The sequence below is a fragment of the Pleurodeles waltl genome, chromosome 6, assembly GCF_031143425.1.
Source record: "Pleurodeles waltl isolate 20211129_DDA chromosome 6, aPleWal1.hap1.20221129, whole genome shotgun sequence".
Taxonomy (NCBI): Eukaryota; Metazoa; Chordata; class Amphibia; order Caudata; family Salamandridae; genus Pleurodeles; species Pleurodeles waltl.
The window spans coordinates 1,573,725,312-1,573,753,166 of NC_090445.1; the positions used below are offsets into that span (position 1 = coordinate 1,573,725,312).

Genomic DNA, 27,855 nt, shown 5'->3' on the forward strand with positions numbered 1-27,855 from the left:
CAGTGGCACTACCTATCATTAAGGCTACCTTTTCCCGTTCGTTTTGTAAACAATATCAATAGGGTGGTAAGCCTAATAATACTTTAAATCAGATTTTGCTACCTTTTTTTGAAAGAAATAAGAGTTAAAAAAATGTCGAAAACTTTGACACTTAGAGTCATACATTAAAATGTATTGGGGGAGCCCAGATATTTACAAAGATGCTATACTGTTTATGGATATCAGAGTGGAATCTATGATGGAGAACTCTGAATGAGGGAACCGGTGGTCTTCCAAATGTAATGCTGATTCAAGAAAATTGCCAAAATTAATTAACAATAAAAAAAAAAAAGGAATACTGAATAACCATTTCTACAAAGGAATCATCATTGGTTCTGGCATTTAGATCACATTGCCTCCATGTGACCACGAACTGATTAAATACACAGATTGCTCTTCAAATGCCTATTGAGCAAATGATAGAAATAATGTCATATTGATCTTCCTTTTTATTGTCAACTCTGTAGAATCTATTGGCTACTGACCACAGCAGATGCCATTCCAATCAAATATTCTGTTGTGAAATGCTTCGACTGTTGCACAATAATCCATGTAAATAGTTCATGTTCTTCTTGCATATTTCTTGCTCTATCCAATACTTTTTACACACTGAGCAAACAGTTGAGCGGCTGTGCAGAAAGAAATAACACATTTCATTTCAGATAAGTATGCATCTTAGTGTGCTTCATTTAAGGGGGCAAATATTATATGGAATAAAACACCCCAAAATGTCACTGAAACATTCATTCAGATGCTTGCAATGTAATAATGATGAAGGCCATAACATTGAAGCGCTTGAACATCCGCTCAAGTAACATGCATAATTCTTGCAGAAAGGATACAGAATGGCCCATATAATAGCCCCACAGACAAATTCTGGGGGTTCGGGAATCAAAAACTGAAAAGCCACAGAATTACTGTTAGCTCGCATGTGTGGATGTCCTTGGGAAGAGGACAGGATTTTCCCTGAAAAATGCAGGATTCAACCTTGCAGGTTATGTATGATTTAGAAGTCTTATCAGGTGAACATCCATCATAGGTCACAAGGAGTCATTCAGAAAAATGAATGCCTCCTGGATAAAAATATCTGCTTAATGACTGCTCCTAGCAAACCTATCTGTTGAAGGAGCTACAAAAAAAAAACTGCCACATGCTTAAATGAGCTGATTTTCCAAGGGTCTCACAAAAGCTCTCAGGGTGGGCCTTGGTGGCATTATTGAAAATTCGTCAATTATCCAATACCATAATTCCTTTACACAGGTCCCCAGAATTTCTTTCAAAATGAGAAAAGATCTTTCTTACTGAATGCAAAATTCATAGCCTAATCATGGGTTCCCGGGTTAAAGGAGGAGCAGCAAAGCAAGGCCAAACTAACTGAAGGGCAAGCCATGATCCATACCACCTGCTGCTGTGTCAGCATGAGCCCAGGAAGAACTGAAAATGTATGAGTATGCATGGAACCTTCTGTAAAGTTTAATATGTCCTTTCACGATTGACTGCTGCAAGCTGACAGGAGGACAATGACATCCAACGGTCAGAGAAGTCTGATGAAACCTCAGAAATCAATTATCCAGGATTGTAGGGTTATTGATCCGGATAAATGCCACTGCTTAGGGCTGTGACAGATGCCACAAATTAGGTTATGGTCGGGATAATGTGGTGGAAGGCAGTAAGATGCTGAAGAAACAAAGGAATGGGGTCTGTGCACAGTATTTGATGTCACGGAACTTAAGAACCACTGTGGCATAGGGAGACCTCTGCATGGTCCGATTCCATAGCCACATTAACATCATGCACAGAAAGGAAACATTACTAGTGATTCTAGTTCTCCATCACTGGTACTTTTTATTAGAATACCGCTGTCTAAATGTTGAAGCCCAGAACACATTTTAAACTGACATTATGTTCATTTTTTAATATTTATCTTCTGAAAAAAGCATGCATAAAGTGGCAACATTTTTGATGCTTTAAAACAAAACCAATGATAATTAAATGCAGTTACTATGAAGTACATATGACTGCTGTAAAAATCCCCCTAAAACGCTTCAAAAAAAGAAAGCTTTAGCCTTCAGAGATGAGAATTTTGGCATTGCACCATTAATGATTCTAGGGGTCAGTGGCAGTTACTATTTTGTGAGCAAGGATTGGTTATGTTTCAATCACTCTTTTCTTGACATTTTAGTTTTCACTTGTAGTCTTAGGCAATCAGCCATGAAGCTCCTGGAAGTAGTAGTTTTGCATTTGATTTTTTAACAAAAGGGAATCTTTACTCTGCTGTCTGTTCAGCTGCCATGCCAGGCTTTTCTACGTAGTGCACTTCCTTTGGCAGAAAGAACTCTTAAAAGTATGAATTTGCAGTATGTATGATCAACTCTTCTGATCTAAACACCGTGGCGGGCTTCTATCCCATCAATGGTATCCCCGCTGAGATCTTCAACATTGAGGGTTTTTTGCCATTGAATACTACCACAACATCAAGGCAAAGGAAGTCAACAAGCACAGAAAACAAAAGAAAAAGAAAGACGGTCCACCCTCCTTCAGAGCTGAGGGAGGTTCACCTAGGGAATAGTCAGGAATGCCCAGCTTTATGAACTCACAAAGTTGGTCCTCTGTGTGCTTTGCAGCAGCCACAACCCTGCACTATACTGTTTACAGAACTGCAATCACCAACTGTAGAGTATCTTCTACTGAGAACAGTATAGGACAGCACACCTGACAATCTGATCCGATGGCAAGAGAGGATGGGATTGTGAAGACAAAGGAAAGTATTGCCAGAGGATCTACCTAAGAGAAGGGTGCCCTGTCAAATGGATCTGGCGACTCAATGGACTAATGCATTCACCTATTGGAGCGACCAGTGTTTGACCTCACCGTCACCGATTCATATTCCATCGGCCCTCTCTGCCTCGCATCATTTTGAGGTGGATAAAGTGAATACCATTGAGTTGGGTAACAATAAACATGTTATTAAGAGTCAAGATACGCTTCTGGGTGAAAAGTGAGCTTTTCCAAGTACCTGTTATGTTAGGTTATCAGTCAGGCCTCTTGGTTCTTTTTATGCAGCAGAATGTGGATCTATTAGAAGATGGAAATCAGACTTGTATAGAGGAGTCACTTAAACTTGTGTTAATGCATCTGCCAGAGCCCCCTTCTCCAAGTCGGAGACCCACCTTCCATTAGATCCACCTTGGTAGCCTGTAAAAGCGAGAGGCCTATCCGATAACAATGTGTATTTGGGGACGCACACTTTAAGGTATAACAACAATAATAAAGTTTAGAACACTAGTACTAAACATAAAATACTACCAGAGACCCACTGAAAATAATACCCAATGTAGAGAAAAGTATGATCGTACAAGATCCTTTACTAGCACACAAAACAAAGAGGTATGATAATGTTGAACACATATGAGCATAAAAGAGGAGCACAGCATACCACAAAATGATTCTTCGTTCTATTGAAAAAAACATTGCACTATGGTTGTAATTTTGTTGGACCTAACAACATATAGTTACTAAGATCCCTCAATCAACTGCTCCACAATCCATATAACATTTGTTTGAGAAATAAATGCACTGCTGGTCTCTTCATCGGTCACTAGTGGATATGATGTGCTTTTTGAAACCTACTGCAAATAAAAAGAGAATTTCTATAAAAAGCCTGTGACTTCCCTTGCTATTTCATGAAACAGTTTTCAATGCTGAATCCATATCTGGACTTTGGAAAGCTTGGAGGGCAATAATTTAACTTTGTTGTAGCTCTAGCAAAGACAGCTTACCTTTCTGAACTGTAGTCAAACTGATGAAGTAGGCGATCTGCCAGAAGGGTTCGGTATTCATTGATGAACAACTCCTTACTGCCATAGATGCTAACCAGCAGACTGATTATGTCTGAGGACCGCCGTTTCGAGCTGATTTTCCCTGTAAATAAAAAATATCAACTCGGTAGCATAACATTATCTTAGGTGCCAATTTTAATGAAGTCTCAGACCCCTTCAGTGATTGGAAATATAAGTAAAAACGTGTTTCAGGCAAGTCTAAAGGTTTTAAAGCTGCCATCTCCTCTAGTCCCTTAAATAATATAAATTATCCTCTTTTCTCTCCTGTTCATTGTAGTTTATCTCTAATCGGCTATATTTCAGTTAGTTAACTGATCCCTTATTCGTTGTATGCAGTCAGCTCATATGGACTCAATTTTACTTTTAGATCACGCTCCTATTGTTGCTAATTTGGAGATTTCTGCCTCTAGTTCAGAAACTAGGAGATGAAGATTTAATTACATCTCCTCTCGAACTAACTTTCATCAAAGTGCTTAACAAAAAATAATGTAAAGCTCAATATAACATCCTTCTCCGGAGTGTTAAATTTGTACATGTTAATTTTATTACTAAATCTTCACAAATGCTTAATGATTTAATTGGACAAAAATGTGAATTGAACAAGATCACCACCGTTAATATTTGTAAAGTTATTTTGTGTGGTATCCGGTAGTGAGAAAGGAGAGCTGCAGACCAGCAACAGTTCTTGAACAGCGAAGTTTATTTCTTCACATCAACCCCAACGTCCTGAGCAGCCATCCAAGGGAGAATCAACGTCTCAACTGACTCCCATGGAATGCCGCTGAGGTCACCAGAATACATAAAAGACAACCTTCCATAAAGGTGCACTGCCACTTAAATAATACAAATAATAAAGCATAACACATCTTCCCCCTTAACAATACAACAAAACAAATGATACTGAGATCAACGACAATACCCCTAACTTGAAAAAAAATATAAATCTACATTAAATTGATCAATCATGGACTCAAAGATATTTCCCACGAACCACATGAACACCCCTTAATACAATACATATTGACCTAGATATTAAATCCTTTTGGGCCTATTTACCTCTGCCTCCCGATTTCCGCCTCCTTCCAATCGTCCAACATCACTTGGTTCACTTCCACATTCCATGCACAAATTTCAACTATTGAGTCCATGTTGCGATCTGCTTCCCTGTGCATTTTCACCTAGGCCACCTCCTGATCACTTGCACTTTCCATACTCAAATTTCTATATTCATGTTGCGTCCCCCTCCGCTGCATATTTTCACCTGATCCCACCTCCTGAGCATTGCCAACACCCCCACCAAAACTAAATTCACCTCCGACACGCACACCTGAATGTTGAGTGAAACACTCCTTGCTCCTCACAAACCTTCACCACACTCCTCTTGTTCCACCACTTACCATTTTCCACCATGATAGAATGCTTTGATACTCTGACGACCCTAGTGGTAGGATAAAAATTCTGGTCCGATCACTATAGTATCCCTTTGACATTTAAGGGAACGTGCCCTCCAAACAGGATACCCCTCACCAGGAGATGAAAAGAAAATGGCAGATCTTTCAGAAGAATACTTTGCTCAGTCCCTCAGCTCTCCCTTGCTGATTCTTCTAGGGACAGTTGACTCAGATATCACTTTGTTTAATGAATGCTTCACTAACGTTCAGCTCCCTTGAAAAAGCAAGTGGCAAAAAAGATCTAGGCCTTCTGCACCATGGTTTTACCCTGCCCCAAAGACTGAGAAAAGCCTCTGCGAGAAATTATAGCGCTATTGGAGGAAACTGCATGACCCCAATGCCTATAAAGGGGTGCTAAGAACCACCCGCAAGAAAACGCATAATACGATAAGAGAGTATTTTGCGCTTTGTATTGAGACTGATATTAATTCTTCTAGGGAAGTGTCCAAAATTGTGAAATCTTTCATCTTCCCTGTGGTAGCTAAAAGTGCCATCTTCCCTTCGGCCGAACATTGTGAAAAACGTTAGTTTTTCTTTGATGAGAAAATTCTGAATCTTTATGCTACCATCTAAAGGGGACAAAGCTTCCATTCTGTCTAAGGTGGGAAATGCGGCCACCATCACACCCCTGATCTCACGCAGTTATTTCAGAATTCGACCCCATATCTAAAGAAGTCTCCTTACTAGGCTAAAAAGCGTTAAGTCAGGCTCCCCTGAAGACTCCTGCCCTCTGCACAGTTGTAGGATGATGGCCCAGCATTTCAACGCTTACCTTAATAAAATTTGAAATCTCTCTCTGACGTCCAGTGTTTTTCTTACATGTTGAAAACAGATATCTCTTTTGCTGCTCCTTAAAAGGCCAGATTCAGACCCTGGTGTCTTGAGTAATTATAGACCAATATCACTTCTCCCAGGCACGCCAACATTTTTGAGAAATTGGTGAACCAACAGTTGTCTACCTTTGTGGAAGCTAATGCCATTCTTCACAATTCTCAATCGGGCTTCTGAGCAGGCTAAACAATGGAGACGGCCCTGCTAGGGTACCTGAGTTTGTTAGGGAGAACTTGCTAATAGCACACCTGTCATGGTGTTGCTTCTTGACCTGTCGGCTGCATTCAACACAGTGTCCCATTCCATCCTGTTGAACAGACTCATCATCTAGGTATTCGGGGCAAGGCCTTGCGTGGCTCAAATAGTTCCTAGAGTGCAGAACCCAACGTGTGTACCTACACCCTTATTACTCAGCATCTAAACTGTTGGTGTGAGGAGTAACGCAGGGATCAGTCCTGAGCCCGCTCTGTTCAACCTCGATCTTGCCCCCCAGGCTGATCTAATCAACACCTGGGGTGTAAAGGCTGTGTCACATGTAGATGACACCCAATTGCTATTCACTTCTCAAGGTGGCTTGAAGGCAGTCTTTTACAACTTCAAGGAGTGACCTAAAAGACGTGCGGCTTGGATGGAGTATAACTGTCTGAAACTAAATTCTGGTAAAACAGACGTTTTGGTTTTCAGTGAAGGAGGGCCGCCTCTGACCACCCTCTGGGGCCTGAAGAACTTAATCTGCCCCCCTCCCCACTCCTCCAATACCGAATCCTTCTGCTAGAAATCTCTGCATTATATTCAACTCTACACTCTTTTTTGACACTCAAATCAAACAGATCTCTTCTGTAAGCTTCCTCAAACTGAAAACCTCAAGGAAATTTTTCATCTGGTTCCACAAGAGTATGGTCATTGGTAACTTCTCGTATGGGCTACTTGAACAGTCTCTACCTCGGCTTACCTGCGGGACTGATACGCAGACTGCAGCTAATTCACAACGTAGCCAGACTTATACAGAGAGTCCCCCGCCGTCAACATATCTCTTCCCACTGAAGGCGGCTGCACTAGCTTCCGGTAGCACAGCGCAAAAAATCTAAAAGCTCCGATGCTGGCCTTTAGAGCTTTCAGTGGTGTTGCCCCATGCTACCTGATGAAGAGATTGACCCCGAATAGACAAGAGAGTATTAAGGTCTACTAACCTCCACTTGAAGATTCCACAATTTATTAAGACACACTGAGAAGGAAGCTCACTGATCTTTCTCACAGCCAAACTCTGTAACAGACTACTGCCTAAATTGCGCTGGTCTGAGTCGCTGGGCAATTTTTAAAGGAAATATAAAGCCTGGTTGTTTGATGCAGCATAATTACTAAGATAACGCAATTGACTCTCAGTTGTCTGGTTGAGCGCCAGGACCCTTGTGTTTGAAGCAGTTGTGCACTTAACAAATGTTTTTTGATTGATTGATAGTTGTATTAATGATGAATGCAATAACTCAACTGTTTCAGATACTAGCATTCTAAGTCTTTTACAGGAAGCTATACAATGATTGCAATATTTCAATATTTCCCAATCTGATTAGAATACCCTCTTCCTGTTTTCCTAAACCTAATTCATCCTCTTAAGTTTTCTTTGTTCCACAATAATATTCCCTTAGATTCTAAATGTAAATCAACCACTTAAAAACTAACATTCCTGATTCTGTTGCGTTTTCTAGGGGTTCTTTTTCTCATTGTTGTTCTCTTTTTGCTCACAAACTTTTACAAGTATATAGTTCTTCTCTTATCTCACTCCATTGCACATGGAACTTTTTTTTTTTTTTTTAAGAAGCCCTTTTCATTGTCCCACCCACATCTGAAAAAGACTGCAGTTACTGTAAAACTTACTGACCTATTTCTTTAATATTGACTGTAGTTTTATTTGCCAAAATCCTAGTTACCTGCTTTGAATCCTTATTTCCTCTTCTTGTTAATTTAGAGCAACCTAGTTTTGTTGATGGTATGTTAGCATCTGCTAATCCAAGGGTGTTTTCTAATATTTTACAAGTTTCTAAACTTAATGTACCTTTGGCTGCTATTTCAATTGAAGCCAAGGCGGCTTTTGATCAGATTAATTGAGACTATGGCTGTGAAATACTCAGTTAGCATAGTTTTGGAGTTAAATGTATTAATCACAATTAAGATATTATGTAATAATCTCACAGCCTATATACTTCATAATTCTGTTTCTTATTATTATAGTTTGGGGTCCGGTACTGGACAAGACATTCCTTTCCTGGCATTATTCTTTGCCTTTTCTGTATATAAAATTAACTCTACTAAGACTGAAAGTTTACCACTTAATAAATTGTGCCTGCAATACGTTTGATGGATCTGATATCAAATGGTACCCCCAAAAATGAAATACCTAGGTATGTGGTTTACCTCTAATATCAATACAATAATGTAAAAACGTCTGCCTTGATTAATATGATTAGTATGTTGTTTACTTCTTGGTCTCCCTATTTACCTATCCAAGTGGGGACATTTAGACACAATTAAACTGATGATTGATTCCAAACTTTGTTTTAGCTATGCTTCCTTTCAGGCTTCTCTTGATGTACTTTAAACAATTTGATTCCTTAAGCTTGAAATTCTAATGAAAAAAACTCTTAGAACTGCCATATCAAAACTTAAGAATATCAAACCTGTTGGTACTGTCACTTTCTCCAATTTTAAAATATTTATACCTTCCTTTATTATTAAACAGGCTGGCCCATTGATACATGAATATACTTATGGCCCTCATCTGACTGAGGAAGCTTTGCTTTATATTAGATGGTACTAATTTGCCAGAGACTGATTATAGTCTCATGTAGATGGCACATGGCCCAAAACTTTTAGCTGGTGTGTTCCTTTTGAAACTAATGTTATATGGGTTGTTTGCTAAGCAGCACGGGCAAGCAAAAAATTATGGAACTATGCAAAGAGAACCAAAGATTTTCTACTGCAGTTCAGTTTTTTCATAGATTTTTTAAAGCAGCGAATCAGATAAACACCAAAATATTATTTTAAAAAATAAAATCAACAAGTGAAATATGTTTGACTACTACATGACACCCAGGAGAAAGATAAACCACTATCCCGCAAACTGAAGTTTAACAGAGAGTCCAGGATGTGGGACAGATTTAACTGAAGGGTTCCCAGTATATTTAAAATAAACTATTGGGTCAACCAGGACCACAGGAGGGCTCTACAAACATAACCCAGATCCCACAATTAGGCTAATGTCTGCACTGAACTATCTCTAGACACTGGTCCTAGAGAAGCAGCCTAGGCTGCCTTCCAAACCACACTAATTGTTACTGGAGATATTGAAGCACAAATCAGAATGTGTTCTGATGATTATGCACACTACTGTGCTGTATGTAAGAGGTCTAATACATGTTCCTTTATAACAAAAAAAGCATTGACTAGACCTTTAATTATTTATTGAGTTTTGAGTCTCTAACCCCTCACCATTTCCCACAAGTAAGCTTTGGGCTGTTCAACGTCACTATCCCGAAGGTAGAGTGCAAAGGAGTTGTACTTAATGCTCAGATTTTGGGCTCAATGGCAACGTAAAGTACCAGGTCACCAATGGCAAAAGGTTATGATTGTTAGAAGTTTAGCCCAGTGGACCGAGTCTGCCCGGGAACTGCTGAAAATGTTCCAACATGGTTGGATAGCTGCAAACCTTAGCAAATCCTCTTTCATTTCGAAGTGTAGCATTTCTAACACAATAGCTTTATTTTCTTCATGATCAAAGTTGTATTCAGCAAACACTGGTGAAGTCAGCCCACCAAAAACGTTGAACCATATATTAGATCCCATTAGAGGACACTACCAAGACAATCAAATTTGAAGCCTAAAAGTGTGGTTTTCTACAGACAGGCTGCAATAATCTGTCAACTGACTGTCTTGGTCCTCACCTCACTTGGACTACACGGAAAACAATCAGCTTTAGTACAGAGATTGTACAAAGTGTATGTTTTTAATAACAAGAGAATTTCTTAGAATACAGTATTAAAATGTGTTTACTAACCTGGGTCTGCATCCACAGGGTCTGGTACCCAGTCCTCTGGCTCTGAAATCTCATCGTCACTGTCCTGCCCATTCTCAAGAGTAACTGGATCTGCTTTTGAGAGCTCATTGGCTAAATCACTAGAGCCCTCGGTATCACCAGTGAGGCCTGCTACAATTTGGCGTACAGTATCGTCCCGTGTCCTAAAAAAATGTCAGAGAGGCACTTTCACAAAACATTATAGAAAATAACTGCAGGCATATTGCTATTAAAATATACACATTATCTTTACATAATGAAGAAACTGTAGACAGATTTTCCTCTTCACTTCAGTTCTTTGAAAGAAGTTCATATCAACAGCAACACCGTAATGTATTGTATTAATGTACTATTCCTGAATCTTGAATAAAATTATTTTGGTTTGATCTGCTCTATTTGAACTTAAGTACTTCAACAGAAATACACTGGCAATGAAAATCAACAGACCATACAGACCACCTGCAGCTTTTTGTCACGCGAGCCACCCCACTTCATGAAGGAACTTGCCTAAGCAAGTGAAAACTCTCACTGAAAAAAGTCAACAACATATCTTCAAAGATTCCTCCGAAGGCCCATACCCACTGAAAGCAGAATCATTCACAGGATGTAAACCAAAGTCAAATATTGGACATATGTTCAACAATCACTGATGCATCCTGCTCATTGGTGTCACATGAGCATGATCATACCTAAAGCGGTTAATCATGATTTTGTTCTAAAAAAAAAAAAAAAAAAAATAACTTTAAAAAAACTTAGAATCACACAGTGGACTGTGAAATACCAAACGTTAGATTCATATAAGCAAAAAAGCCTTGCATCTCCTTGTGGTAGAATCAGATTTAATCTCGATGTAACATGAGATGTGAGATGCAGTTCTGCAATCAAGCCAGAACACAATGTTCTTCATGGATCCATGATGCAAAGGTCTTAAACCCAATGGAGTTTAAGACCAAGTTACACTTTATCAATGACTTCTACTGCAGAACCCGTAAAGGAGCAGTCAATCACACTACCAAATATTGTGAGCTTTTTGGGGGAAGCAGCAGTAAAATAACTAACAATTCTTTGCATCACAAGAAAAAACTTTTTCCCAACGATATTGTCTGTATGCAGTGATGCCAAAATTAGACTCTTCTAAAATATACAATTGAAGAGAATTCTACTCAATAGCATATATAATTTTACAGGAACGTGTTAGACCTGGCATTTATTGGCATGTTTCCCCTGTATTTTGGCCTTCTGATCTCCTGTTTTTATGGTATGCTGGACTCTGTTTTTGCTGGTTTATTGTCTCTGCTCACTTTACTACTGCTGATCAGTGCTTAAGTGTAAGTGCTCCCTATGTATATTGTATTGGCGATTGTTTTATCTATGATTGGCATATATGATTTACTCATAGGTCCATAGTAAAGTGCACTATGCGTGCCCATGGCCTGTAAATCAAATGCTACTAGTGGGCTTGCAGCACTGATTGTGCCACTCACATGAGTAGCCCTGTGAACACGTCTCAGACCTATCACTGCATTGTCTGTGTGTGTAGTTTTAAAAAGCCATTTCGACATGGCAAGTGTACCCACTCGCCAGGCCCAACCAAACCTTCCCTTTTACTACATGTAAGTCACCCATAAGGTAGACCCAGGGACAGAGTGCATTGTATGTTAAAGGTAGAACATGTACTGATGTGGTTTAAATGTCCTGACAGTTAAGTGCTGCCAAAATAGTTTTCTGCTGTTGCAAGACCTATCTCTCTCAAAGGTTAACACAGTGACTGCCTTTCAATATATTTTAAGTGTAGTGTCCCATTGGGAGCAGATAGAGATTTGGAACTTGGGGTCTTTGAACTCACAATTCAAAAACAGATCTTTTGGTAAAGTTAGCTTTTAGATTGTCAGTTTGAAAATGCCACTTTTAGAAAGTGGGCATTTTCTTGCTTAACCATTCTGTGCCTCTGCCTGCTTGTGTATTCCACATCTGGGTCAGACAGAGTTGGGCTGGTGTGAATTCCCTCTGGACAGTGACACAAAGGGAGCTGGGGTGTAGCCTGCATATCCTGATGAGCCTCCTGGGCTAGAGTGGGGAGGGAGGAGCTGACACTTACACCTGGAAGGGCAGTGCCAGTCCTGACACAATGCAGTCTCTGACCCCGTGAAATGTATCTGGGGCCAGGCCTGGGCAAGACAGGATCTTGTGAACAACAGACACTTTCCTTTGAAGTTTGCCTACTTCAAAGGCAAAACAACAATATAATTAGTGGACCCAAAAATCCAGACTTTTAGAATATATCTGGATCAAGAGGAACCTCTGACAAGGAAAAGAGCTGAAGAGCTGGAGGGGAGTACTGCCCCTTTGCTAGGTGTTCTTTGCTGGGTTGGCCTGCAGTTGCTGCTTCTGCCTTAAACAGGACAAAGATTGAACTTTGCTGTGTATCCTGCTTGTGAAGTTTCTCCAAGGGCTTGGAGTAGAGATTGCCTCCTGTTGGAACTCTCAGAGATATCAAAGACTTCAGCTTCATCTGCCTGCAGCACTAGGAACTGTGGATTTTGTGCTGCAACAAAAGAAAAACCACTGTGACGCCGTCAATGATGCCGTTGCATGCACCGTGACCTGACGATGCCACACGGAGCCGTGCCCTAAGTCGCAACGCAACCCTGGTCTCTGTGCCATCGAGCCACTGTTTGCACTGTGACCTGTGGGTCCTGCACTACGCATCGCCTTGCTCACACCCCAGCACTGGCATCCCCAACGACGACGCTCCACGCAGACACCGATTCTGCTGCCTGCACCGTGGCCTGTGGGCACTGCTCGTGAGGTATGCAAAGGACCCCCCTGTCCCGCACTGCAGCCCTAGTCCACCGACACCAGCGCCATCGACTCCAGTGTCGTCAACAGGCGCCCCTGTCTGCACCACGACCTGTGGGCGCTGCATTGAGCGTGCCCCGCGCTGCATCACTGCCTTGGGCTCACCGACAACAGCACTTCATCAATGACAAAGCAGCTGCCTGCACCGTGATTGTTCGTTGCACCGCTCCGCTTCACACAGCAGCCTGGTCTCACTGATGCCACAGGACGCCGTCACCGAGCCACTGCCTGCACTGTGACCTGTGGGCACCACTAGTCACATCGTCCAGCTTCGCACCGCAGCCCCAACGCAATCGCTCTTGACTTCGTCATCAGCAGGGAGTTCGATCTTCAAGGTGTGGCTTCAAGGGCCCGACGACCCCCGCACCGACCTCTGGAACCGATGTCTGAGACACCAGCAACACCACACTCCAGATCTCATCGCGAGAATCACAAAGCCCTACATTTCCAAGGAACTGTATGCGGGTGTTCCCGACACCATAGATGGCCCGCGATGCTGCGGCCGGCCTCAACTATTGGATTTGTTGTTCACGATGCCATGATAGCCCCAGACTGAGCTATCGACTTCAAGGAATTGTATTTTTAAGTTACTTCTTAAAAAATTCATATACCTATTACTGTATCTTGGATTTTCTCTTTTTGGTTTTGTTTTACACAGATAAATATTGGCTATTTTTCTAAAACTGGTGTGGTGTCACTGTATTACTGTGTATTATGTGCAAATGCTTTACACATTGCTACTGATATAAGTAAGCTACCAAGGGGATGAGCAGGGGATATCTGAGTTGGGATTCTCCCTTATCCTGACTACAGTGAGCGTCCCTACTCGGACAGGGTGGAAACAGAATGCCAAGTAGAGACCCCATTTCTAACAGGAACCATCAGAAGATCAAGGATGGAGAATACAGTTCATATATAATCCGGCGCAAGGAGTGAGTCAGAGTTTTAGCTACAACCCAGACTGTTCCTTCTGTGATTCCTGGTTAATAGACAACAAGTCAGTTTAACATGTTTCTCTTTATCAGTCACAATCTAACCACTCAATCCTGAACAGTTGTTAGGATCAAGGCGTCTTAAGTTTGGTGTTATATTCATGATCTACTTCCTGACTCCAAAAATATCCTAACTGACTATAGTTACAGATTGTACCTGGATCCTGGTGGTAGAGAAACCTATGAGAATAACACAAAATTGTAACGAAACCTGTAGATTTTTTAAAAATATTTCCTCTTAGAATCACTGTAGTATTTGTCCATCACAGAGAAGATTATGATGCTACATATTGATCTGAAATATCTTCAACACAAACACCTTAAAACTATAGAGACTAAGAACCATCTTAACCATAAAGAGAAGAGGGAGACTGTATTTAGTAGCTACGGAAAAATTTAATTCTGCTTTTCGTTGAAGCATCAGGAAAAAATAAACATCACTAACTGTGGTAAGTTCTGCATCTATGAAAAGGTTTTCCATTCTTCCCTTTTTTAAAAGAGGGAAGGTAAAATGATTTAGGCATCAATGCTCATCTGTGTATTTTAAGCACTTTTTCAATTGATTTGGTGAATATTTAATAAAGGAAAGATAAACAATTAATGTCCCTTGGAAACAAGATAATGAATGGTCTTTATGTAGAGCTGAGCAAGACACTATGGCCCTCCAGAGGTGCAAAACCTTGTTGTTTGGCAGTTATGCCCAAAAGAAAGCAAATCACTTCGGAAACTATCAACATAATTCCAGCTGTAGGAGATGTAGGCAATACAGGACTTTAAAAAAAATATCTAGCATGCCTTAAAAACAACATATGGATAGTGTTTTGGATACATTTGGCAGCATCCAGTACACCTCTTTGGACTGCCAGAAAATAAAAGAACTCTGTTCATCTTGGTCTGCATTTATGTAATGATATGCTATGTAGAGCGCACTATCATCCGGGAGGGTATCCTGGCGCTGACCAGGTGAGAGTCTCGTCACAGCTAGGGCCTAGTGTGACTACTCAAAAAGCCAGGTTTTCACCTTCTTACAGAATTCCAGAGTTCAGGATGAGGCTCTTATGTGCAGTGGCAAGTCGTTCCACACTTTACAAGCGATGTAGGAGAAGACTCAACTGCTGGATTTAGTTTTTCATATGCAAGGGTAATGGGATGTTCTGGAAATTTGGTCATAGGGTCGCAAGATGTGGCTCTATTTATATTAATGGTCTCTTCAGCATCATGCGTTATTCCTACCCAGATCAATCGTAATGTCAGGAACAGAGTTTGTGTAAATATGTGCTATGATTATAACCAATGATATCATAGAAAACGTTGATGTCATTTACTTATGTTTACCCTTTAATGATATGTAGTCTACTCAGATCACAATTGCTTGTTGTGACTTGGGGCAAATTAACAAATTAATAGGCCTAGGTTGAGTTCACGGAGATCTACTATGCGGAACTCCGCGAAGCGATGAAAAAACGGAGCTCCGCGAGCGGCAGAGTACATTAAGTTGTGCTGCTCGTACTGAGTTTTAGCGCAGGGAGTTTGCCCCGTGCTGTAAAATCAGCAGGGACGGCACAATGCACAGCGCAAAAGGGAGCTGCTTCTTCCTGCCACTTGAACCGATTTTATGCTCGAGCAGCAGCTTCCTCAATGCGAGCGGCAGGTTTCTCAACACGAGCGGTAGTGACCTGCTGCAAACGCTCACGTTGAGAAATCTTCAATTCTACGTCAAGTCATTTTTATCTTAGAAGCTGTTTCACAACATAAATTTCAGCCAAACTTAATCTCCTGGGTCTATCACACAGCTCAAGCCTACAAAGATGACCATCATATGTCTAAATACACCACAGTATCTTCATGATGGCAAAGATTTTACAGTGGAAAAGAGTGTGTTCATGGCAATATTTTCACAACATTCTAGTCCTTCTCAACATCAAGGGACTTAGAAGCATCATATATGGGCATCAAAAGGCCTCTTTCCAAATTAAGGGCATTATCTAAAAAATGACAGCAGCAAAAAATGGCTCAAAGTCTCAGAAGGATGTTGCCAAAGGACCAAAGGAGAGGGGAGGGGGGAATGGGGTTTGGGGGGGGGGGGGAAGGGGGGGGTGCTTGGGCAGGGTCTTCATTTTACACCCATTGAAAAAAAATTCAGGGACATAAATGCTCAGAGACAGAAAAACTGCATGAAATACTGGTGAAATTTGCATTGAGCCCCACTCTGACCATATTTCTGTTAGAAATCTAGATCATCTTTGATATAAAACAAATGAAGGAAAGCAAAGTGAATTTCTTAGTACAAATTAAAAAGGGGCAAAACATTGAGCTTTGACAAAAATATTGCTTTCGATAAAGTCAATGTACTGTAAAGCCTGGATTCAGGAAGCCTGTACAAACAGAGCAGTAAATCTGCAAGAGGAACCATCTGCCAATGTTTTGCATTCTGTTTTAATGCATCTAAAGAATTTTCCTTTCACTTTTTTCTTTTTAAAAAGAGAACACAAAGAGGTTTTCATAGATCAGAAAGACTGACAGCACAACAGTAACCAAATGATTAACATTTACCTATTTGTACACTCCAGTTACTGGAGTTCTACGAAAAGGACTCATTGGTGTTTACAAAGGAGATGGAGGAGTCTATGTCCAGGTAGTCTAACCAAATCCAGTCTTCAGTACAAGTTCAACAAACTGGATTCCGGGCCTAGAGCTAGTATCTAAATAAGAATGTTTGCAAACGGCAAGGATCTGTATCTAACTGCTTTTACAAAATGGATGTTCAGGTAGGTGCACATGTCAATGTTAAGTAACGGAAAGGAATACCAAAGCAAAGTCTTGAATGCAATGACTCAAGGATATAAGAATCTATCCAACAAGCGGTGGATCCATTTGAAACTTGTTTAGCACAAAAGGGTCTTTGAAGTTCCAGTACAGTTTTGAGCGTTGTCTAAAACCACTTCCTATCCGGGTTATTCAATATCCGCTCCAATTACAAAGTCTGGGAAGAGAAAGGTTAGGTCGACATGTTGATTCTCTAATTTTGATGGAACTTTACAGAATTATGTAAGCCTACTTTGTCTTTCTTGATGGCTGTTCAAGGTTCATCAGCTAGAGAGTGCTCAAACCCGAACAATCTGTAAGTTGATATTATGGACAACAGGTATCTTTCTATGTAGCTTGACATCTCTTTTATGCATATGGTCAAATATTTAATCAAGCAGAGTTTTCACAACTGTGACACAGCGCAGGTTAATCAACATTATTTCTAGATAATTAGTCTGAAGGGAGAACAATTGCATCAAAGTATTCCTGATCTAACACAATAAAAGTTTGAAATGCTTACCTGAGTAAAAGAAGCACAACATAACTGGACAGGAGAGTAGATCCTCCTGCCCCATTTTGTTGTGCTTCTTTTACTCAGGTAAGCATTTAAAACTGTTTGTAATCAGCTGACAATTAAAATTCAGTTAGCAATCACATATTATAATTAGGGTTTTCTTTTAATTTTCAATCCACCACCTACACAGATAACAGCAGTCAGGTCAACCAATCTGTAGGTTTTATGAGTCTGGTGCAAAGACAGCCAAAGCTTTGCCCATACAGAAGATGTGAATTGCTTGATCGGAAAGTGCAATTTGAGACAGGTAAAAAGAAATCTCTGCAATGCCGTGGACTTCGCTGTTGTGATGCTTGGGGCTCCTGCAAGTTCAGGAACCAAGAGAACCTGTGCATAGCCTGTGTGCCCTCCTGCTGATCTAAAAGTGACAAAGACCACATACTGGTGGCCGTGCTGAGGGAGAGACACTCAATAAATCACCCTCTATTGAGTCCTGGTGACATTACTGAGACAGCAATGTATTCAGTCACCTTTTAAAAAACTCTGCATATTAGAGATGGCAAATTCCTCAAGCCTACACAATCCAAGACACTCTGGAGATCTCAAATGACCTTCAGAAGGCCAACACAGTGGACCTTTAAGCTATCTCCTGAGGCCCTAAATGCTACAGATGGGACCTGGGCCTGCTTAAGCTTGGGGCAAAAATCATTAGGAAGAAATTTGGCTGAACACCACCATCTGTTACGCAGTGAGGAAGAGTACCTGCCCATTGATTCTAACACTCAACTAAACATCTTGGAGATGTCTCACACCTGCAATGTGTCCCTTAGCTAGATATTGGTTCCCTTTCTTTGGAGACACCCCAGGCAGTTTCTCTCTTGATGCTTTGACTCTACATTTGCTCCAGACCTCCTACAATGAACCACACATGGCTGATAGCTCAGATCTACCATCATAGCAGCCGGAGGTAAGCGTGAAGGGACAATCAATGACTTACTCCAAAAGTCCCCTGGTAAAATAGAAAACCCTCTCCATTACCAAACCAGACAGCATGGAGTGGACTCCAGCAGGACCTCTGCTCTGGACACAGAACAGTAATGAAATTATTAATGGTGCAATATTTTCAAGACATTTAAAACTGAAATAACTGGAGTACATGCAGACCTGAGGTAGGGCCTAAAAAAGGTATGGAAGGGGATTGGCAGACCTTGATGGTCAAGTGAACACACTTGAAAGCACACTGGACGAGAGAATAATAGACTTGGAGAACTAAAGAGCACGTGTATTTTAAATGAATGACTCAATGAACGTCCTTCGGGAAAAGCAATAAGTCTTGTAAAACAGATCACATCAATTAAATCTCAGTATCAGAGGTCAAGGCCTACGTTCAGGGTCTATTGGAAGTTATGTTCGAAAAGCCTGATGACAGATCCTCTCACATCAACAGGGCTGCAAAAATCTGTTGGGCATCCCAGCTTGCTACACCACTCTGAAGACAAAGTTATGAAGGCAGTCGGGCCTGACATCCAATATTCTACAATGGTGTCAAAGTGCAAATCTTCCAGGATATCTCTCTCATAACCCACCATAAAAGGAGATTCTAGCCAGTTACATCCTTTGTACTAAGAAAGGGCATCTAGTGAGGCCACTTGTTTTGCATCATTTTTTGAATGAGAGGGACAGATCAGTTCATCTAAGTCCCTAAAAGAGACCGGTTTGATTCTTGGCTTATGCCCAATTCAAGAAGTTGTGGATCACCTTCCTCTCCCTGACAGCCTTGATTGGAATGTTCCACAAAAACATAACCAAGTCCTTCAGGGAGTAAAGTTTTTATGTAAACCGCTGAGAAACAGGTGACTTTTTCACACTCCCATCCACAACCCCATCTCCAGATACCCAGCATGTACCTTTAGAAACCACTTCCAACTCCCTTACCCAAATAGCACAAGTGACAGTTACCACATACAATGTCAAAGGCTTAAAAACCACACTAAAAGGAAATTCCTTCTGCATGAACTTTCACTACTGAACACAGATATGGGCCTTTTACAAGAGATTTATCTACTTCCCTCGAACTAGACTTGCCATCCGGAGGCAGGACAGCAGGAATGGATAATTCTTATATGAATAGGGTGTAGAGTTCAACTCAAAGATCACCGAAATGATAAGAAGAGCAGATGGGTGGGCAGATCAATGCACTTTCAGTGGGTAACCCCTATTATTCGGTTCAGTTTATTGTCCAAACCAGGGAAAGGAACACTTTCTGTTCCAAGCATTAGCCCCCTTTTAGGGAGCACTAAGTTTGCATTATGGAGGAAGGAGACCTGGACATGGTCATGAACGGAGAATTAGACAGAACACAGCACACTCATGAAGGGACTGCTGTGCTTTTAAGTTGGAGAAAGCTCACCTTGAAGACCTGGGCCAGAAAGATGGGTGGAGATATAGGCACTCTTTAGGCAGAGATTAGTACCATTTCTAGGCTGCCAATAAAAGTTGTGCACCACTCAATCACCGCCTCCTAAAGAAGAGATTAGTCCCTGCGGTCCAGGAAGTCTCCCAGGAACGCCTACCTATTTCTGATAATGGGCTTTTGTCCAGCATGCTGGAATTATCTACATCCCCAGTAAGGAAAGGGGCACCTAGTCTCAGTGAGGCTCTACTGCTGGATCCTGTTGTCCACTACACTCTTGAAAATCATTCAGTTAAGGTCAGATTTGAGGGACGTGGAAAAAGCCCAACAAATAAACAGTCCCAGAAACTGTGGAGCAGCGTGGCAACCCTGTGGGGACAGATCCAAATGTGGGAAAATGTGCTGACCTCCCTGGATGCAGAGAAAGCTTTTGACAGGGTTTAATGGGGCTTTATGGACAACATCCTGCATGAGACTGGTGTGGGGAAGAGCTTCAGAGGATTGCCAAAGTCAGGATATTAAGCCCCTAAGTCGAGTGTTGGGGTCAAAAGGAGATGGTGCCAGTGGATCCCAACAGAACGGGGCGTTAGGTATGGAAGTCCACTTCCAACCCCCTTCCTTTTTGCTCCTAAGCTGTAACCCCTTTGCTCAGAGAATCTGCAATAACCTACGAATCTGGGGTGGGACTAGCCAGAAATTAATTTAAACTCACAATATTTGCAGATGATATACTAGTATCATTGGCGGATCTAGCCACATGGCTGCCGTCCCCTAGGAAGGAAAGTGAGGTGTTCCAATGAGTGTCAGGGTTTAAGATATAGTGGACTAAATCCCAGGGCCTAAATATCTCCTCTCTCCATGCAATGCTGCTGACACTTCAAAAGTTGGTGCCACTATAGTGGTCTAATTAAAAAACTGAGCACATCAGGCTGGACCTGGGGAAAACCACAGGTGTGATCAAAGAATCCAGTTTGCATAAATTGAGGAATACAGTACATGGTGAACTCAATTGGAGAAATAAAAATCTGTCTTGGCTGGGATGAGTTGCAGCCCTTCGGAATTATCTGATCCCCAAGGTGCTGTACATCTTGTAGTGAATCCTAGTTTGTTTTAATGGGATACAGGAGTTAGCTTAGCCTTTGGCTTGCAGACTCGTGCCCCCGTCACCTAGCAACTTTTACCCTACTTAGCTTGCTCTGTTTTAGCGCATTTATTTAATTAAATCTTTTAAGATGGCTGCCTTGCTTTTAGTTAGGCCGATGTTTTAGTTTGCGTTATCAGTGCTACCCTGCTAAGGCGTCAATATCAAGCGACAAAGATAAACTGTATGTGCTCACATTAGGTACTTTCCCTCTTCACGCTTTCAAAGGAATTGTTTATAGAAATTACAGTCCCAAGCATGTCTTGTTATCTATTGTTTGGGAACAGACCTACATCAGGGGTCCAAGCAGATCTATATAAATACTCCTCACTTAAACAGATAGTCAGAGGGATTCCGACCAGATGCCATCGCTCCTATCGATGCTGCACGTCGCCTTGACGCTGACCCAGTCTTCGTGTCCTACGGAGTCTGAGCTAGAGACCTCATTCCAAGATAATGAGGGTTGGGGGGCTCTTCTCATGGACATGGCATTGGCATAATAGGTTTATCACACCTAGCTCTCTTTTAGGTTACAGATTAGGTACATTATATTAGGGTTTTAGGACAGATTTCATATCTCATGTCATTTCATGTCACTGCAAGATGGGGGGTGGGGGAAGATCTTTGTACTAATGACTCTTGTCTTTACCATTCTGTCTCTTGCACTGTTCATTATCCTAATCATTGCAGCCCATGCAACTTATCGCAGATTGAGTTTTGCTAAATAAAACCTATTGAAACTTTCCTGCATCTTCTTCATTGCCTGTGTTTGATTGAGACGAGTTGTTCATGTGAGAAAGGGGTAATCTCCCTTTAACCACGACACTCCCCGAGATGTCACTCTTTTGAGTCTATGCGTGAAGGCTGCCACAAATCACCTTTTACTGTTTGGGTTTTTGGTGAGGTGCTGCTTATGAGCCGGGAGGGTTGGGACGACAGTTGCGATTTGTTGTAGGATTCGCATAGTCGCCTACAAACATAAGTACTGTCATCCTTAAACCAGCAGTCTTGCCTAGAGCAAGAGCCCAACTACGAAAATCTTTCAGACACTCCCTCTGCACGTTAAGAACTTCAAAGGTAACCTTCAGCTGAAATGAAGGAATTCTGTTTGGCAAAACAAAAAAAGGAGGCTCAGCTGGTGGCAATGTACGATGGGTATCAAACAGGGGGGATAGGATACCTACCCTTTTTAAGTATTACTAAAAGGCTCACCTCTGCTTTTTCCCAGAATGGACTAAGACAGATATACGGACAAAAGCTGATGCATGATTGACAATACATTAAGCAGAGGGTACCCCCATGAGGTCCCTTGGGCACCTAAATCTGACAGGAAGGCTATACCTAGGCACCAATAGAGACTTCTCCTAACACAAGGTTAAAAGGGACTCCTCGATGGTGGGAGCAAGATTTACAACATTAACAGATATGTTTGAAGGCTGACCAATTTGAAAAAGGACAGCCACTAGAGAGCTATACCCATTCAAAAAAGTATTTCTTCAACAAGATAGTGAGAGGCACGTTGTCTCCAAATTATACCTGCTCCTTAACAGACCTGACCCAGTGGAGAAACTGCCCTTTCAGGATACCTGGGTGAGTGGGTTTGCTATTAAGCTATTTGATTGCAAAAACTAATAACCAGGGGAGTACACTAGTCACAGTGGGGGTACAGAAACACTTAAGAAACCTCTACACAGCTGGCACTACACTCCAACTAAATTTAAGTCTGTTGGTTATCCAAAGGGAGTCCACTGTTGGAGAGAATGTGGGAGGACTGGGCTCACTCAGGTCATGCTCTGGTCACGCCTAAAACTCTGGCAATCTGTTCTTAAACGATTGAGGATGTAAACGGTTCCGAGTTGGCACACTGTCATGAGGTGGATCTGCTTGGACCTCCTTCTGAGATTTACCCCTAATATGGTAGAAAACGCTAAAATATCTCCCACCTACTTTAGCAGCGAAACAATGCATCCTTTCATTATGGGGTGCTACAGGAGTTACAGGAGAGGCAGTTTGGATGGGGAGGATTTGGCGGACCTTACAGAGGAAAAAGTCTCACAAGCAGTTCAAGAGAAGGAACAGGAGTTTAGGAAACAGTGGGCATGCACTCAGTCTATGGACTTTCGAGAGCTACAATGCCCCAGAACAGATTCCAAACTGGATTTCTACTACATGAATAAGAAAGGCATTGGATTCTAAAAAAATAAAATTAAAAAAAATCCCAATTTGATTTCACTCGAAACTGTATTCAATTCATCAGTCTGTAATCTGTAATTTGGTGGAACTAACTGAAATTAACTAGATGGTGAGGGAAGAGGTTTTGATTTTGTGCATGGGTTTTATATTTCCTGTCGTAATACGAAATAAAATAAAAATGTATTTAAACTAAGTAGTATTTGTTATGGTCCTTGCATTTGATGAATTAATTAGACTGAGAAATCTGCTCACTTCTGTGACCATTCTTTAAGACTTTTGTAATTTTATCTTGCCTATATTGTTTGCAGACAGGAGAGCGCTTTGGCCTACAGTAAAGTCTTATTAAAAAGTATTGAAGGTATTTTGCCAGTAATGGCCCTAGTTTTACACTGGGTAAGAAACTAACATGTAGTAGAATAGAAAACCACCCCTGCTATAAAAATAGAACTAGCGCTGCCCGAGGGGAAGATAGATGTATGTATTCGATGCCGGTATTCTAAATTAGGCTATTAGAAATGTACCTCTTCTCGCCATTTCAGTTTAGTCATGCAGTGATTATGTTCTGTTCAGCCGGATATGCCCCTCTGTTACTTTTTTAGCAAACTTTTATATTTTCTGGTAATGAATGTACTTCTAGAAAGATGTAATTAACCAGGACCACAGAGCACTGCTCAATATCATCCCCTGCAAGTTCGAGAGCTAAGAAAGAGGGTGAAGGTTGTGGATGAACGCCCCCCAAGGCTGCTGGGCAAAGTGAAGCCCATGCCCTACGCCAAAAGGGCAGTGTCCTTTTGGCTGCACTCCATGTGTGGTTTCGGGCCGAGAGATTACATAAAGGCATTTTAAGTAGGGGCTATAGCAGATCACCATCGAAACAAAGAACATGTGTGTTAAGGTTATGTTAAAAGTAAGATTATCAACTTAGAATGAAAAAATAATGTATTCCTGACACAACATATATATCCCCCAAAAACTGAGAGGATTTTTATGGTTAAAATCCAAAACCTAAAAAAATATAAATATAAATTACCAAATAGAGAGCACATGGCCCCACACAACAAATAATGAATGACATCACAAACCACTTAACCAATGACCACACCAAGACTGCCAATTGCTGTTTTACACCTTTTTTCTTTTTTTTTTTTACAGACAGTAAGAATAGAGACTTTTCTATGTGTACGTTTTCAAAGAAATCTAGATTTTAAAAGTGGCACTGCAGCTTTCCAGAACCAAATGAAGGCTTAGGTAACAGCATCTTTCATCTAATATGGCTGAAAATGTAACAAGGGTGGAGACACTCCTTGAAGATGCAGACTCTAATGTTACCGAAGGTATATTCTGACCTTAAATATTTACGGATTGGCTCACAGGCAACCTCTAGAATGACCATGGATGGATCCAGTTCCCTGAGGGCTTTGATTGCAGAGATGTAGAGGGTTATTATGTCAGATGTGTTCACACCTAGAAACACAAAAACAAAACAGTGCTAACATTAAAATAGAAATGAATCTGTTCCCACAGCATAACACCCAAAATACAATTGCTTTGGAACAATACCTCTTAAACACCTATATATTTTGACTTTGCATGTTCACTGTGGCGCGAGATGCACTTATTTTATATTTAAAGACCTGTATAAACATAGCTTTGTAACAAAATCTAGTCACAACATTTCTTCCACTAAAAGAGAAAACATTATATTAATGTTCAACTCAAAGTAAGAAATTACAATATCAATCCATGGGAAGTTCTTCATGAGTATCAAGAATATGTATACAGGGCTCTTTATTTAATTAAATACATAATTCAGATAACAGTGACGAAAATCTTATTATTTTTATGCTAGCTATTTCTCTAGCCCAGAACTCAAATTGCATCCCTAATGTGTTTAAATATGCCATAGAGTTATTAAAATAATAGGAATTGTTTACCACGTTGGAAGGCCAAAACACTCAAAGGAGACTTTCAGATGTTGAGTGTGACCTTACGATAACACAGATACATGCAGCAGGCAATCATTCTACTTTGCTGTCTACAGTGCCTGAGGGAGCGTCCCGCCAGCCCGCTCCTCTCATGCTGCTTAACATTATCAGCAGCATGAGAGCAGCATCTGGAGTGGTTAGGAGAACTGGCTCTGAAACCACATGCTCCTGACAGACCAAAGAAGACCAAGGAGGACCAGAGGAGGGCGCAAGTGTGCGTGCAAGTCGATATTTTATTGTTACTTATATGACCCACTGCCAGGCACTGTTAGAAACTCGCTCTGCCTTCAGCCTCAGATTCAGTGCTCTCACTGGAGGTCCGTTATAAACCCTGTTTATAACAAGCCATGATTGAGAGCTTTGGCGTTGACCCGAAAGGCCTTTTCACTGTCTCAAGGTGCCTGTCAGTGGATCAAAATGATTAATGTGCTTGCCTCACCACTTATGCACGTCACAGCCTGCACTGGTCGGATTGATCTGCATTGGGTCCAAATTGGGGCAGCATGGTACGCTTAAGAACGATTGGTTGCAATGCTACTTGAGTGGCTGCCAGTGGATAGACAAATCGCACGCATTCCTCCCACCATCTTTTGTCTGTTTTTAAAGCCACCACTAGAAAGGGATCTGGGGAGGCGAAGGAACTGGGGGCAGAAGTGAAAAAATATGAAAAATGTCAAAACAAGCAAGAGGAGGGTTGCTGCAGGGTGACTAAGAGATCATGAAAGACATTGCCACTTTTTCCAAATCACATAACAGCATAATCCGTCACTGTTGGAGCACTTAAGCCTTAATGCAGAACTTTTCACATGTGCACATTGTAGTCTCAATAACATTTATGAAAGATACACGCAAACAAATTTACATTCTAGTTTCATCATAACAAGGTGATAGTAATGGTATTCGGTGTCTATGGTTTTCTTCTGAGCAGTTTAGATAAAATGCTAAAACATAGCTCATATGGGCAAATCGAGGGACCCGAATGGAAGGATAGACAACGAGCAGCAAGGTAGATGGGGTGAACAAAGCCAGCACATTAGGGACATTATGCAGCAACAGTTTTAGGGGTAAAGATTCATCTCCTAATCCCTGGATTCAAACCGTACCAATCCATGCATGGATACGCACTGGTGATGCATGGTGCAAGGCCACAACCATTGCCTCGTCTTGCTGCTGTGGGGCAAAGAGTAGTCTATTCACGGGCTGGGTAGTTCTGGCAGAGGAGGGAATGTGTAGAAGAGTTGGTGAGGGGCAAGATGGCATCACTCAAGGACAGAATGGAACACAGGCAAGGAAGGGTGTCGTAGGGAGAAAGTACTTCCAGCAAGCCTCAGCCATACCTCTGCGGCGGGCAGTTTGATGACAAGGACACTGGCAAAATCACCTCTGGCAGCAGCAATTCCTGCATAACCACCAACTGAGTATTTGATGCCAGCAACTTACTCTGTCTCACTGCAGATAGAGGGGTGTCCAACAATGTATGCAATTGGCCTTCATCATCTTACAATGGTGGCTTTAACGAACCAATCACCATACATGCATTCCAATGAAAGCATGTCTTTGACAGTGTAAGCATACGTGGTGAAATGTAAAGGATTTTGTGATGTATTCATCAGCTACTTCCTGATGAGTGGTACACTTCCTGAACAGTACACCACAGTTATTTCTAACTAATGTCTTTACACAACAAAACTTAACAACCGCGACAAGCCATGCAGCAGGGTTGTTAGAATAATTCACTCTATGAGCTTGCATGTTTTTCATAAATCGACCCATAGGACGGCAATTCGGTTAACTTTTTAAAACAAGTCAATATTGTCTACACTTTTTCCTCCTTTACATACTTTCTGCAGACATGCTAAAGCATACTGTCCGGCAGCATATGTAATAGACTGCACAGCAAAGTAACAAGGCCTCCATCTTGGACAAATCCTATGTTATAAACACAAGGAGTACAGTAATTTAAGGTTGTATTTCAGCCCCTAGAAATATGAAAAGGCTTCTTCTGAAATGGGTCTACTTTTTTCACAGTGCAAGTAAATACTATCTTTACAACAGAAATATTTACTTCCACCAACAGTCTGAGGATTTCTAAGTAACTTCACGTGATGGCATGCTAGACATGCGCCGTTAGTTTAACTGAAAGGTTAGCTAAACACTGGTGGGTGTATTTTGGCCGCTCTACATTTCTCTCTCACTCCCCATTTTGAGAATGTGGAATAAATATCTGTAGGAAGTGAGAACCACAGGATCTGCAATCTTGTGCTGGAATCAAATAGATTCACACTGTCTTTAGAGTCTGTCACAGGTGCCTCCACGTGGTGTGTGTAGCAAACAGATATGAACATACTTTTATGCAAGCACTGTGCTAGAGTAGTGCCAGGTCTAGAGAGCATATAGAAACTCCAATGGAAAGGACAACTTCAGGCCTTGTGGCTGGGGGTAAAATCGGGCTGCTCACGTCTCTTGGAGTACAGTCTGGGGACAGGACCCAAACGCTGCGGCACTTGTCCACTTCCATCTGCCAGAACTGAATATCCCCAGTCGTTTCAGATGAAATACATGTATAACCCAAACAAAGAAAAGGGAGTGCAACTGACATGCACTGCATCTAGAGGGGTCCTTTATTTTCAAGAGGATCACCTGGGAAGAAACCCAGTGCAAGACAGACCTGTGGAATGTGCTTAAGCACCTGTGTTAATTTCAATCAGTGAGAGGTGGGCA

The 27,855-nt window shown here is 41.4% G+C and overlaps 1 protein-coding gene across 2 annotated transcripts in view; it reads right to left on the reverse strand.

Annotated features, from left to right (window-relative positions):
* ANAPC2 (anaphase promoting complex subunit 2) overlaps positions 1-27,855 on the reverse strand; it is a 110,842-nt gene that overhangs the window by 34,796 nt on the left and 48,191 nt on the right. For both annotated transcript variants that reach the window (XM_069241323.1, XM_069241322.1), the window contains 3 exons: positions 24,496-24,613; positions 10,212-10,393; positions 3,819-3,960 (listed from right to left, as the gene is read on the reverse strand). In XM_069241323.1, coding sequence (XP_069097424.1) covers positions 3,819-3,960; positions 10,212-10,393; positions 24,496-24,613 — 442 coding nt within the window. The remainder of the gene's footprint in view (positions 1-3,818; positions 3,961-10,211; positions 10,394-24,495; positions 24,614-27,855) is intronic.